Consider the following 13,980-nt stretch of genomic DNA (forward strand, 5'->3'; position numbering starts at 1 on the left):
TAATTCACGAGTTAGGCCAGTCCGGACTAACCCTATATCAAGTGGACACTGTGTTGAAATATTCCTTGAGTGATTGTATCTCCAAGAGGTTTATACAAAGTGGGTCTTGTATAGGTTGTGATCAAAATAAAAGATTGTGGTGTATTTGGGTACCCTCGTCTTTTCAGGTTCAAAAATAATCTCTTAGAATATAAGAGGTTTGAATACTTATGACAAGCATATTGTTGTGAAAGACTTGATAGCTGCTCACATATGTATGGTGTGCTCTATTCAAGAAACTAAAATTCAAAACTTTTCAAGCTGGTTTGTGAGAAAACTGTGGTACGATCCTGATTTTGTATGGGAATTCATACCACCACAGGGAAGTGTTGGCAATAGTGGTGGCTTATTAACTATATGGGACTGCGCGCAGCTGGATTTACTAGACAAGAGAATGGGTTTGAATGATATCTTGTCTTTTCGATTTAAAATTAATGGTTTTAAGTTTGTTGTAACCAATGTTTATTCTCCTTGTGATTTTAATACGAGGGAAGCTTTTTGGAGGGATCCGGCTGAGATCAGAAATTGGTAATCAGAAGCTTGGTGCTTTTCAGGTGATCTGAATTCGGTGCGGAGTGATGAGGAGAGGAATAAACCAGGTGAAGACGTTAGTAATATGAACTTTCTTAATGAGTTCATTGCGGAGAAAGAGTTATTAGATTTACCTCTTTATGGTGGTCCTTATACTTGGAGCAACAAACATGCTGACCCAACTCTTTGCAGGCTAGATATATTCTTAGTGTGCTCTTTTTTTGATGTTAAGTTCAGGGGTGCAACACAGACTGCGATGGTTCGAACAATCTCTGACCATAATGCACTTATGTTGGACTTGATGCCAGACTCTCGAAGCTATTATATCTTCAAAATTGAAAATCACTGGCTGCAACATCCAGACTTCATAAAACTGGTGGAGAAATGGTGGAATTCAATGGTCTTCATGGGTACACCAGGGTATGTTTTATTTTGTAAGTTACAAAATCTGATTTTTTTTATAAAATACTGGAGTAGGGAGGTGTTAGGTAATGTCAGAAAGGAAGAAGATAATATGTTGGCGAAGATTAAGGGTTTAAACTTGATTGAAGAGACAACTCAGCTCTTAGAGGTGCATGGGTAATGATAGAGCTAGCTTGTTGGTGAAGTTGAATACTGTGAAAGTTACTAGAGCTAGAATGCCCTATCAGCGTGCGAATGTGAGGGGTTTTAAGGAAGGTGACAAGAACATGAAGTAGTTCCATAGCATTGCAAACGCGAAGAAAAGGAGGAATTGTATGACGAAAATTGAGGTTGCAGGTGCTGACGTGTTTAATCAGGATACAATAAAACTGGAGCTTCAAAACTACTATGAAAGGTTATTTACAACTTCTTCTTTGGTTTCCCCTTCTTTTGAGAATATGACGTTCAAGAGCAGTGATGAAGAGCAACATGCTTGGCTAGAGAGGAAATTTGATAAGGAGGAGGTTCTAAGTGCAATAAAGAAGTGTGGTGTGAATAGACTTCCATCATGGATTTGAGTTTTCTAAAGTCTACAAAGATGGATGGAGCTTTCTAAAGCTGAGAGGTCCAGAAGGATTTAATCTAGAATTCTACAAAGATGGATGGAGCTTTCTAAAGGCTGACTCTAACATCATGGCAGTTGTGAATGATTTTTACAACAAAGGTAATCTGGATTGGAGTCTCAACATGTCTTATATTAAACTAATTCCTAAAAAAGAAGATTCAACAACGGTGAAGGATTTTAGACCTCTTAGTCTCATAAGTACTTTCTACAAGATAATAGCTAAGCTTCTCGCGGAAAGGATGAAGGTAGTTATGTATGGTTTAGTTTCTAACGAAGAAGGTGCTTTTATCAAAAATAAACAGATTCTAGACGGCATATTAATAGCAAATGAATTAATTGACGGTAAATTGAGACAGAAAAATACCGACATTCCTTGCAAGACAGATATGGAAAAAACGTTCGATAATGTTAGCTGGCCTTCGTTGTTTGCAATTCTGAAAAAAGAATGGGTTTGGTGAAAAATGGATGAAATGGATTAGTTGCTGTGTGATAGGAGCGCAATTTTCAATTTTGGTTAACGTGACAACTACTAATAGAATTAAACCTTCAAAAGGGATTCAGCAGGGAGATCCGCTGTCACCCTTTCTTTTCCTTTTGGTGGTGGAAGTTTTGTCTATTTTGCTTAATGAGGAAGTGGCAAGGAACATGATTAGTGGATTTCAGATGATGGAGGGCGGTTCCATTGTTTCACATCTTCAGTTTGCGGACGACACATTAATTTTTCTCAATGCTTCTAAAGAGGAGGTAAGAATACTTGTCATAATTCTCTTAATTTTTGAGGTGCTGACTGGTCTTAATCTTAATTTAGAGAAAAGTTCCGTGACAAGTATAGGGGCGGATGATGTAGTTCAGGAGCTTTATTTAGAGATTGGTTTCAAGGTTGATTTATTTACAATTACCTATTTTGGCATGCCAATTGGAGAACACAGGAGGAATATAGCTATTTGAGACGTAGTCATTCAAAAAATGGAGAAAAAGATGGCGCCATGGGAATGGAAATTTCTGATTAAGGATGGTAAGGTGATTTTAATAAAAACTGTCTTGAAAGTATTTCTACATACTTTTTATCTTTATACTTTTTACCAGTGAATGTAGAGAAGAAGCTTAATAAGATAATGAGAAGATTTTGAAGGGGTGGAGATGGTCAAAATCGAAAGATGAGTTGGGTTGATTGGAATTCAGCTTGTAAACCAGTGAAGAAAAGAGGTCTGAGAATTAGAAGCTTAAGGATGATAAATAGATCCCTTTTGGAAAAGTGGCACGCTAGGTATTGCAATGAGACTACATCTTGGTGGAGGAAGTTAATGTGCGAAAAAACTATGGCAGCTAATGAGTTGGTGTTCCCAAGTCACATTAGTCAAGCAATTGTAAGAAACATGTAGTTTGAAATTTTGAAGGCTAATTAATTCAGATTTCTTTGACTCGGTTTCTATACAGGTGAAGAGTGGTAGATCACTATGGTTTCGGCATGATTGGTGGATCGAAAAGAAAGCGTTCAAAGAAAAATATTCAAGGCTTTACAAGATAAGAAGGAAGAAGAATGCAACAGTTGCAAGCATGACGAATAGTACTTGGAATTTTGAGTTTTCTAGGATGTTAAATCCGGCGGAGAGAATTGATCTTTTGGAGATTAAATTTGACCTAAGGAATGTGATTTTAGAAACTGTCAGAGAAGATAGATATGAAGGTGAGTGCACAGCGAAATCTATCTATATTAAACTTACAGAGACAAACGTGGTTTGGGAGTACAACAGAATTCTAAAAACCAAGCTTGTTCCTCCAAAGGTGCTGTTTTTTATTTGGGCTTCATTATACGACTCTATCCCAATTCGGAGTATGCTACAAATCCAGGGACTGCAACTACAATCCAATCTTTGCGTTTTTAGTAATACACAGGTGGAGACAGTCGAGCACTTTTTTTTGCATTGTAGTTGGGAAAGCCATATTTGGTGCAGTTTTCTTACCTCTCTACAACTCCCGTGGGTCTTGCCAAAAGATATTAAAGATTTGATATTGATCTGGAGTGCTTATGGGGTCTCTCAAAGGAAGAAAATAGTATGCGCAGCTTCTTCCATTCTCGATCTTTAGGGTGCTGTGGTCGGAGAGAAACAACATGGTGCATGAAGGAAGATTTAATTCCAAAAATGAATTGGTGAATGCAGTGAAGCTGAATATCTATTTGTGGAGTATGGATACGAAGATTTTTCGTGACTTCTCGATGGATCAAATCACAAATAACTGGGACGTGGTGATTCTTTTGTAATTGAAGTTTTTTTCCCTTGCTGGGTTCTTCTGTAAATATTCTTGTTTCCTTTTTCTTTTTTAATATATCCCTTTTCCTGAAAAAAAAAAAAAACAAATTAACACAATTTCTACGTTACTAAGGTTGAACACGGTAAATAAAAGATTATTCTGGTTTCACTCTTTTGTTTACTGCATGCATAATACTTGATGTGGTATGAAATAATAAGGAACACAAAGCATACTTGACTGCTTACTTGATATTTGTGGTAACAGAATCCGTGTTTGGTTCCTCTCACTTCTAGAAACCCATCAATAAAAAAGTATATATTCTTAGCCCAAAACACAAGATGTACGGTTGAGATTACTAGTTTTAGATTGAATTTAGTTTCCATATTTTATGTGAGACTAAATTAGCCTTTATCCCTTATATATTATATATACTAATAACAGAATTTTAAAAAATTTCATTGATTTACGGTCAATTAGGCGTGGGCGATATTTTTGGTAGTAGTGAAAGAAAATATTTACCAAATTTGACGGTGAATTAATTTGACTAAGAAATATATTGAAGAAAATATTTCCGCATTAATTGCTTGCATTATTTTCGGTAATGAATTGATTTTGCAGATTTATATTTCATGTTGACTTTTCTTCTTCTCAAAAATCTTTCCACTTTTCACTCCCTATATCAATCAAAAATCTTATTACGATTGTTTCTCTTCCAAATCTTCTCCGGCTAATAAATATCTCTTTCTGGTCTTGTTTTCCATTGTTAGATTTTTTTTCATTTGATCATTGAGAAGAAAAGATGTCAAAGTCTTGAATGGCTTAAGGTTTATTTCATGCTCATTGTGGAAGTAGGTCTGTTGTTTTTAAATTCTAAAGAGATCATGAATGGATATCGAATCTCTCCACTTCCAGGTTCTTTCTCCGTCTTTTGAAAATTATGTGTTTAGCGACCCAAAAGCCATTTTCATATACGCGTTGGTATTATCAGCCATACTTCTACCGTTGTTTAATTAAGAAGTGGGGAAAAAAAAACACCTTCTACGTACGACACCTAACAAGCATTTTTTGTTTTGGATCCATTGATTGAATTTAGAATCAAAACATTCATCATCGAGAAAAGGCCGTTGTTGCTCAAGTATTTTCAGCCAACATGCAGATCAGCTCCTTTTGCTACAATTATGTTCTTAAATCCTGACGTTCTTTGTTTGGATATTCTTTTATCACTCATGTTCAAGTGAAAAAAATACAACTCCCACTAGTTTACATACTCAACGACCTGATGATAATTAAAATTCTCAATAAATATATTCTGACATGTGAAAATTTCTAATTATCACTACATTGTGAAAAGTAGAATTTTCATATGTGAAAATTTGCAATTATCACTATATTCTGGAAAGTAGAATTTTTATACGTAAAAAATACAATTATCATTACATTGTGAAAAGTATAATTTTCATAGGTGAAAAATACAATTATCACTATATTCTTAAATTAGAATTTCCTTATTTTTATATGTGAAAAATACAATTATGACTATATTATGAAAACTAGATTTTCACATCTGGCCTTTAATTATGTGAAAAGAATACAATTATCACTACATCATGAAAACTAGAATTTTCACACTGAACCGGGCATGGAAATTAAACAAAAGAAGTAAAAAGGAATAATTTTGGGGATTTAAAAGGAATAGTTTTGGGGAGAGATTTTAGGGATTTTTTTGAATAAATGGAATAAGAGTCAAAGGAGTAATAAAGAATAAATTCGGGGAAACATTTTAGGTATTTTGTAGAATTAAAGGAATAATAGCCAAGAAGTTTTAATTTTTTCTCAGCCTGGGTTTAATAGCCTTGGTCCAGTATAGCATTTCAATTTTTATGTTGTTGGGCTGTGAGGGGTTTTAAGGAAGGTGACAAGAACATGAAGTAGTTCCATAGCATTGCAAACGCGAAGAAAAGGAGGAATTGTATGACGAAAATTGAGGTTGCAGGTGCTGACGTGTTTAATCAGGATACAATAAAACTGGAGCTTCAAAACTACTATGAAAGGTTATTTACAACTTCTTCTTTGGTTTCCCCTTCTTTTGAGAATATGACGTTCAAGAGCAGTGATGAAGAGCAACATGCTTGGCTAGAGAGGAAATTTGATAAGGAGGAGGTTCTAAGTGCAATAAAGAAGTGTGGTGTGAATAGACTTCCATCATGGATTTGAGTTTTCTAAAGTCTACAAAGATGGATGGAGCTTTCTAAAGCTGAGAGGTCCAGAAGGATTTAATCTAGAATTCTACAAAGATGGATGGAGCTTTCTAAAGGCTGACTCTAACATCATGGCAGTTGTGAATGATTTTTACAACAAAGGTAATCTGGATTGGAGTCTCAACATGTCTTATATTAAACTAATTCCTAAAAAAGAAGATTCAACAACGGTGAAGGATTTTAGACCTCTTAGTCTCATAAGTACTTTCTACAAGATAATAGCTAAGCTTCTCGCGGAAAGGATGAAGGTAGTTATGTATGGTTTAGTTTCTAACGAAGAAGGTGCTTTTATCAAAAATAAACAGATTCTAGACGGCATATTAATAGCAAATGAATTAATTGACGGTAAATTGAGACAGAAAAATACCGACATTCCTTGCAAGACAGATATGGAAAAAACGTTCGATAATGTTAGCTGGCCTTCGTTGTTTGCAATTCTGAAAAAAGAATGGGTTTGGTGAAAAATGGATGAAATGGATTAGTTGCTGTGTGATAGGAGCGCAATTTTCAATTTTGGTTAACGTGACAACTACTAATAGAATTAAACCTTCAAAAGGGATTCAGCAGGGAGATCCGCTGTCACCCTTTCTTTTCCTTTTGGTGGTGGAAGTTTTGTCTATTTTGCTTAATGAGGAAGTGGCAAGGAACATGATTAGTGGATTTCAGATGATGGAGGGCGGTTCCATTGTTTCACATCTTCAGTTTGCGGACGACACATTAATTTTTCTCAATGCTTCTAAAGAGGAGGTAAGAATACTTGTCATAATTCTCTTAATTTTTGAGGTGCTGACTGGTCTTAATCTTAATTTAGAGAAAAGTTCCGTGACAAGTATAGGGGCGGATGATGTAGTTCAGGAGCTTTATTTAGAGATTGGTTTCAAGGTTGATTTATTTACAATTACCTATTTTGGCATGCCAATTGGAGAACACAGGAGGAATATAGCTATTTGAGACGTAGTCATTCAAAAAATGGAGAAAAAGATGGCGCCATGGGAATGGAAATTTCTGATTAAGGATGGTAAGGTGATTTTAATAAAAACTGTCTTGAAAGTATTTCTACATACTTTTTATCTTTATACTTTTTACCAGTGAATGTAGAGAAGAAGCTTAATAAGATAATGAGAAGATTTTGAAGGGGTGGAGATGGTCAAAATCGAAAGATGAGTTGGGTTGATTGGAATTCAGCTTGTAAACCAGTGAAGAAAAGAGGTCTGAGAATTAGAAGCTTAAGGATGATAAATAGATCCCTTTTGGAAAAGTGGCACGCTAGGTATTGCAATGAGACTACATCTTGGTGGAGGAAGTTAATGTGCGAAAAAACTATGGCAGCTAATGAGTTGGTGTTCCCAAGTCACATTAGTCAAGCAATTGTAAGAAACATGTAGTTTGAAATTTTGAAGGCTAATTAATTCAGATTTCTTTGACTCGGTTTCTATACAGGTGAAGAGTGGTAGATCACTATGGTTTCGGCATGATTGGTGGATCGAAAAGAAAGCGTTCAAAGAAAAATATTCAAGGCTTTACAAGATAAGAAGGAAGAAGAATGCAACAGTTGCAAGCATGACGAATAGTACTTGGAATTTTGAGTTTTCTAGGATGTTAAATCCGGCGGAGAGAATTGATCTTTTGGAGATTAAATTTGACCTAAGGAATGTGATTTTAGAAACTGTCAGAGAAGATAGATATGAAGGTGAGTGCACAGCGAAATCTATCTATATTAAACTTACAGAGACAAACGTGGTTTGGGAGTACAACAGAATTCTAAAAACCAAGCTTGTTCCTCCAAAGGTGCTGTTTTTTATTTGGGCTTCATTATACGACTCTATCCCAATTCGGAGTATGCTACAAATCCAGGGACTGCAACTACAATCCAATCTTTGCGTTTTTAGTAATACACAGGTGGAGACAGTCGAGCACTTTTTTTTGCATTGTAGTTGGGAAAGCCATATTTGGTGCAGTTTTCTTACCTCTCTACAACTCCCGTGGGTCTTGCCAAAAGATATTAAAGATTTGATATTGATCTGGAGTGCTTATGGGGTCTCTCAAAGGAAGAAAATAGTATGCGCAGCTTCTTCCATTCTCGATCTTTAGGGTGCTGTGGTCGGAGAGAAACAACATGGTGCATGAAGGAAGATTTAATTCCAAAAATGAATTGGTGAATGCAGTGAAGCTGAATATCTATTTGTGGAGTATGGATACGAAGATTTTTCGTGACTTCTCGATGGATCAAATCACAAATAACTGGGACGTGGTGATTCTTTTGTAATTGAAGTTTTTTTCCCTTGCTGGGTTCTTCTGTAAATATTCTTGTTTCCTTTTTCTTTTTTAATATATCCCTTTTCCTGAAAAAAAAAAAAAACAAATTAACACAATTTCTACGTTACTAAGGTTGAACACGGTAAATAAAAGATTATTCTGGTTTCACTCTTTTGTTTACTGCATGCATAATACTTGATGTGGTATGAAATAATAAGGAACACAAAGCATACTTGACTGCTTACTTGATATTTGTGGTAACAGAATCCGTGTTTGGTTCCTCTCACTTCTAGAAACCCATCAATAAAAAAGTATATATTCTTAGCCCAAAACACAAGATGTACGGTTGAGATTACTAGTTTTAGATTGAATTTAGTTTCCATATTTTATGTGAGACTAAATTAGCCTTTATCCCTTATATATTATATATACTAATAACAGAATTTTAAAAAATTTCATTGATTTACGGTCAATTAGGCGTGGGCGATATTTTTGGTAGTAGTGAAAGAAAATATTTACCAAATTTGACGGTGAATTAATTTGACTAAGAAATATATTGAAGAAAATATTTCCGCATTAATTGCTTGCATTATTTTCGGTAATGAATTGATTTTGCAGATTTATATTTCATGTTGACTTTTCTTCTTCTCAAAAATCTTTCCACTTTTCACTCCCTATATCAATCAAAAATCTTATTACGATTGTTTCTCTTCCAAATCTTCTCCGGCTAATAAATATCTCTTTCTGGTCTTGTTTTCCATTGTTAGATTTTTTTTCATTTGATCATTGAGAAGAAAAGATGTCAAAGTCTTGAATGGCTTAAGGTTTATTTCATGCTCATTGTGGAAGTAGGTCTGTTGTTTTTAAATTCTAAAGAGATCATGAATGGATATCGAATCTCTCCACTTCCAGGTTCTTTCTCCGTCTTTTGAAAATTATGTGTTTAGCGACCCAAAAGCCATTTTCATATACGCGTTGGTATTATCAGCCATACTTCTACCGTTGTTTAATTAAGAAGTGGGGAAAAAAAAACACCTTCTACGTACGACACCTAACAAGCATTTTTTGTTTTGGATCCATTGATTGAATTTAGAATCAAAACATTCATCATCGAGAAAAGGCCGTTGTTGCTCAAGTATTTTCAGCCAACATGCAGATCAGCTCCTTTTGCTACAATTATGTTCTTAAATCCTGACGTTCTTTGTTTGGATATTCTTTTATCACTCATGTTCAAGTGAAAAAAATACAACTCCCACTAGTTTACATACTCAACGACCTGATGATAATTAAAATTCTCAATAAATATATTCTGACATGTGAAAATTTCTAATTATCACTACATTGTGAAAAGTAGAATTTTCATATGTGAAAATTTGCAATTATCACTATATTCTGGAAAGTAGAATTTTTATACGTAAAAAATACAATTATCATTACATTGTGAAAAGTATAATTTTCATAGGTGAAAAATACAATTATCACTATATTCTTAAATTAGAATTTCCTTATTTTTATATGTGAAAAATACAATTATGACTATATTATGAAAACTAGATTTTCACATCTGGCCTTTAATTATGTGAAAAGAATACAATTATCACTACATCATGAAAACTAGAATTTTCACACTGAACCGGGCATGGAAATTAAACAAAAGAAGTAAAAAGGAATAATTTTGGGGATTTAAAAGGAATAGTTTTGGGGAGAGATTTTAGGGATTTTTTTGAATAAATGGAATAAGAGTCAAAGGAGTAATAAAGAATAAATTCGGGGAAACATTTTAGGTATTTTGTAGAATTAAAGGAATAATAGCCAAGAAGTTTTAATTTTTTCTCAGCCTGGGTTTAATAGCCTTGGTCCAGTATAGCATTTCAATTTTTATGTTGTTGGGCTGTGAGGGGTTTTAAGGAAGGTGACAAGAACATGAAGTAGTTCCATAGCATTGCAAACGCGAAGAAAAGGAGGAATTGTATGACGAAAATTGAGGTTGCAGGTGCTGACGTGTTTAATCAGGATACAATAAAACTGGAGCTTCAAAACTACTATGAAAGGTTATTTACAACTTCTTCTTTGGTTTCCCCTTCTTTTGAGAATATGACGTTCAAGAGCAGTGATGAAGAGCAACATGCTTGGCTAGAGAGGAAATTTGATAAGGAGGAGGTTCTAAGTGCAATAAAGAAGTGTGGTGTGAATAGACTTCCATCATGGATTTGAGTTTTCTAAAGTCTACAAAGATGGATGGAGCTTTCTAAAGCTGAGAGGTCCAGAAGGATTTAATCTAGAATTCTACAAAGATGGATGGAGCTTTCTAAAGGCTGACTCTAACATCATGGCAGTTGTGAATGATTTTTACAACAAAGGTAATCTGGATTGGAGTCTCAACATGTCTTATATTAAACTAATTCCTAAAAAAGAAGATTCAACAACGGTGAAGGATTTTAGACCTCTTAGTCTCATAAGTACTTTCTACAAGATAATAGCTAAGCTTCTCGCGGAAAGGATGAAGGTAGTTATGTATGGTTTAGTTTCTAACGAAGAAGGTGCTTTTATCAAAAATAAACAGATTCTAGACGGCATATTAATAGCAAATGAATTAATTGACGGTAAATTGAGACAGAAAAATACCGACATTCCTTGCAAGACAGATATGGAAAAAACGTTCGATAATGTTAGCTGGCCTTCGTTGTTTGCAATTCTGAAAAAAGAATGGGTTTGGTGAAAAATGGATGAAATGGATTAGTTGCTGTGTGATAGGAGCGCAATTTTCAATTTTGGTTAACGTGACAACTACTAATAGAATTAAACCTTCAAAAGGGATTCAGCAGGGAGATCCGCTGTCACCCTTTCTTTTCCTTTTGGTGGTGGAAGTTTTGTCTATTTTGCTTAATGAGGAAGTGGCAAGGAACATGATTAGTGGATTTCAGATGATGGAGGGCGGTTCCATTGTTTCACATCTTCAGTTTGCGGACGACACATTAATTTTTCTCAATGCTTCTAAAGAGGAGGTAAGAATACTTGTCATAATTCTCTTAATTTTTGAGGTGCTGACTGGTCTTAATCTTAATTTAGAGAAAAGTTCCGTGACAAGTATAGGGGCGGATGATGTAGTTCAGGAGCTTTATTTAGAGATTGGTTTCAAGGTTGATTTATTTACAATTACCTATTTTGGCATGCCAATTGGAGAACACAGGAGGAATATAGCTATTTGAGACGTAGTCATTCAAAAAATGGAGAAAAAGATGGCGCCATGGGAATGGAAATTTCTGATTAAGGATGGTAAGGTGATTTTAATAAAAACTGTCTTGAAAGTATTTCTACATACTTTTTATCTTTATACTTTTTACCAGTGAATGTAGAGAAGAAGCTTAATAAGATAATGAGAAGATTTTGAAGGGGTGGAGATGGTCAAAATCGAAAGATGAGTTGGGTTGATTGGAATTCAGCTTGTAAACCAGTGAAGAAAAGAGGTCTGAGAATTAGAAGCTTAAGGATGATAAATAGATCCCTTTTGGAAAAGTGGCACGCTAGGTATTGCAATGAGACTACATCTTGGTGGAGGAAGTTAATGTGCGAAAAAACTATGGCAGCTAATGAGTTGGTGTTCCCAAGTCACATTAGTCAAGCAATTGTAAGAAACATGTAGTTTGAAATTTTGAAGGCTAATTAATTCAGATTTCTTTGACTCGGTTTCTATACAGGTGAAGAGTGGTAGATCACTATGGTTTCGGCATGATTGGTGGATCGAAAAGAAAGCGTTCAAAGAAAAATATTCAAGGCTTTACAAGATAAGAAGGAAGAAGAATGCAACAGTTGCAAGCATGACGAATAGTACTTGGAATTTTGAGTTTTCTAGGATGTTAAATCCGGCGGAGAGAATTGATCTTTTGGAGATTAAATTTGACCTAAGGAATGTGATTTTAGAAACTGTCAGAGAAGATAGATATGAAGGTGAGTGCACAGCGAAATCTATCTATATTAAACTTACAGAGACAAACGTGGTTTGGGAGTACAACAGAATTCTAAAAACCAAGCTTGTTCCTCCAAAGGTGCTGTTTTTTATTTGGGCTTCATTATACGACTCTATCCCAATTCGGAGTATGCTACAAATCCAGGGACTGCAACTACAATCCAATCTTTGCGTTTTTAGTAATACACAGGTGGAGACAGTCGAGCACTTTTTTTTGCATTGTAGTTGGGAAAGCCATATTTGGTGCAGTTTTCTTACCTCTCTACAACTCCCGTGGGTCTTGCCAAAAGATATTAAAGATTTGATATTGATCTGGAGTGCTTATGGGGTCTCTCAAAGGAAGAAAATAGTATGCGCAGCTTCTTCCATTCTCGATCTTTAGGGTGCTGTGGTCGGAGAGAAACAACATGGTGCATGAAGGAAGATTTAATTCCAAAAATGAATTGGTGAATGCAGTGAAGCTGAATATCTATTTGTGGAGTATGGATACGAAGATTTTTCGTGACTTCTCGATGGATCAAATCACAAATAACTGGGACGTGGTGATTCTTTTGTAATTGAAGTTTTTTTCCCTTGCTGGGTTCTTCTGTAAATATTCTTGTTTCCTTTTTCTTTTTTAATATATCCCTTTTCCTGAAAAAAAAAAAAAACAAATTAACACAATTTCTACGTTACTAAGGTTGAACACGGTAAATAAAAGATTATTCTGGTTTCACTCTTTTGTTTACTGCATGCATAATACTTGATGTGGTATGAAATAATAAGGAACACAAAGCATACTTGACTGCTTACTTGATATTTGTGGTAACAGAATCCGTGTTTGGTTCCTCTCACTTCTAGAAACCCATCAATAAAAAAGTATATATTCTTAGCCCAAAACACAAGATGTACGGTTGAGATTACTAGTTTTAGATTGAATTTAGTTTCCATATTTTATGTGAGACTAAATTAGCCTTTATCCCTTATATATTATATATACTAATAACAGAATTTTAAAAAATTTCATTGATTTACGGTCAATTAGGCGTGGGCGATATTTTTGGTAGTAGTGAAAGAAAATATTTACCAAATTTGACGGTGAATTAATTTGACTAAGAAATATATTGAAGAAAATATTTCCGCATTAATTGCTTGCATTATTTTCGGTAATGAATTGATTTTGCAGATTTATATTTCATGTTGACTTTTCTTCTTCTCAAAAATCTTTCCACTTTTCACTCCCTATATCAATCAAAAATCTTATTACGATTGTTTCTCTTCCAAATCTTCTCCGGCTAATAAATATCTCTTTCTGGTCTTGTTTTCCATTGTTAGATTTTTTTTCATTTGATCATTGAGAAGAAAAGATGTCAAAGTCTTGAATGGCTTAAGGTTTATTTCATGCTCATTGTGGAAGTAGGTCTGTTGTTTTTAAATTCTAAAGAGATCATGAATGGATATCGAATCTCTCCACTTCCAGGTTCTTTCTCCGTCTTTTGAAAATTATGTGTTTAGCGACCCAAAAGCCATTTTCATATACGCGTTGGTATTATCAGCCATACTTCTACCGTTGTTTAATTAAGAAGTGGGGAAAAAAAAACACCTTCTACGTACGACACCTAACAAGCATTTTTTGTTTTGGATCCATTGATTGAATTTAGAATCAAAAC

The 13,980-nt window shown here is 34.7% G+C and overlaps 3 protein-coding genes across 3 annotated transcripts; all 3 read left to right on the forward strand.

Moving 5' to 3' along the window:
• Positions 1 to 1,258: 1,258 nt before the first annotated feature.
• On the forward strand, positions 1,259 to 3,923 carry LOC113324845. The gene is made up of 2 exons (XM_026573130.1): positions 1,259 to 2,617; positions 3,035 to 3,923. The coding sequence occupies exons 1-2, from the start codon at positions 2,564 to 2,566 to the stop codon at positions 3,683 to 3,685; spliced, it is 705 nt and encodes a 234-aa protein (XP_026428915.1). The 5' UTR covers positions 1,259 to 2,563; the 3' UTR covers positions 3,686 to 3,923.
• Positions 3,924 to 5,310: 1,387 nt separating this feature from the next.
• On the forward strand, positions 5,311 to 8,437 carry LOC113324848. The gene is made up of 2 exons (XM_026573135.1): positions 5,311 to 7,131; positions 7,549 to 8,437. Exons 1-2 carry the CDS (start codon positions 7,078 to 7,080, stop codon positions 8,197 to 8,199), a joined length of 705 nt encoding a protein of 234 aa, XP_026428920.1. The 5' UTR covers positions 5,311 to 7,077; the 3' UTR covers positions 8,200 to 8,437.
• A 1,387-nt stretch (positions 8,438 to 9,824) lies between these two features.
• LOC113324858 lies at positions 9,825 to 12,951 on the forward strand. The gene is made up of 2 exons (XM_026573144.1): positions 9,825 to 11,645; positions 12,063 to 12,951. The coding sequence occupies exons 1-2, from the start codon at positions 11,592 to 11,594 to the stop codon at positions 12,711 to 12,713; spliced, it is 705 nt and encodes a 234-aa protein (XP_026428929.1). The 5' UTR covers positions 9,825 to 11,591; the 3' UTR covers positions 12,714 to 12,951.
• Positions 12,952 to 13,980: the final 1,029 nt, after the last annotated feature.

Source organism: Papaver somniferum, chromosome 1 (assembly GCF_003573695.1).
Source record: "Papaver somniferum cultivar HN1 chromosome 1, ASM357369v1, whole genome shotgun sequence".
NCBI classification, from domain to species: Eukaryota; Viridiplantae; Streptophyta; class Magnoliopsida; order Ranunculales; family Papaveraceae; genus Papaver; species Papaver somniferum.

Bases quoted from the DNA above. Each gene is read 5' to 3' on its own strand.
- LOC113324845 (XM_026573130.1), top strand. From the start codon at position 2,564: ATGGAGAAAAAGATGGCGCCATGGGAATGGAAATTTCTGATTAAGGAT. The intron at 2,618-3,034 runs GTGATTTTAATA...GTTTCTATACAG, and splicing joins TTCTGATTAAGGATGGTAAG to GTGAAGAGTGGTAGATCACT.
- LOC113324848 (XM_026573135.1), top strand. From the start codon at position 7,078: ATGGAGAAAAAGATGGCGCCATGGGAATGGAAATTTCTGATTAAGGAT. The intron at 7,132-7,548 runs GTGATTTTAATA...GTTTCTATACAG, and splicing joins TTCTGATTAAGGATGGTAAG to GTGAAGAGTGGTAGATCACT.
- LOC113324858 (XM_026573144.1), top strand. From the start codon at position 11,592: ATGGAGAAAAAGATGGCGCCATGGGAATGGAAATTTCTGATTAAGGAT. The intron at 11,646-12,062 runs GTGATTTTAATA...GTTTCTATACAG, and splicing joins TTCTGATTAAGGATGGTAAG to GTGAAGAGTGGTAGATCACT.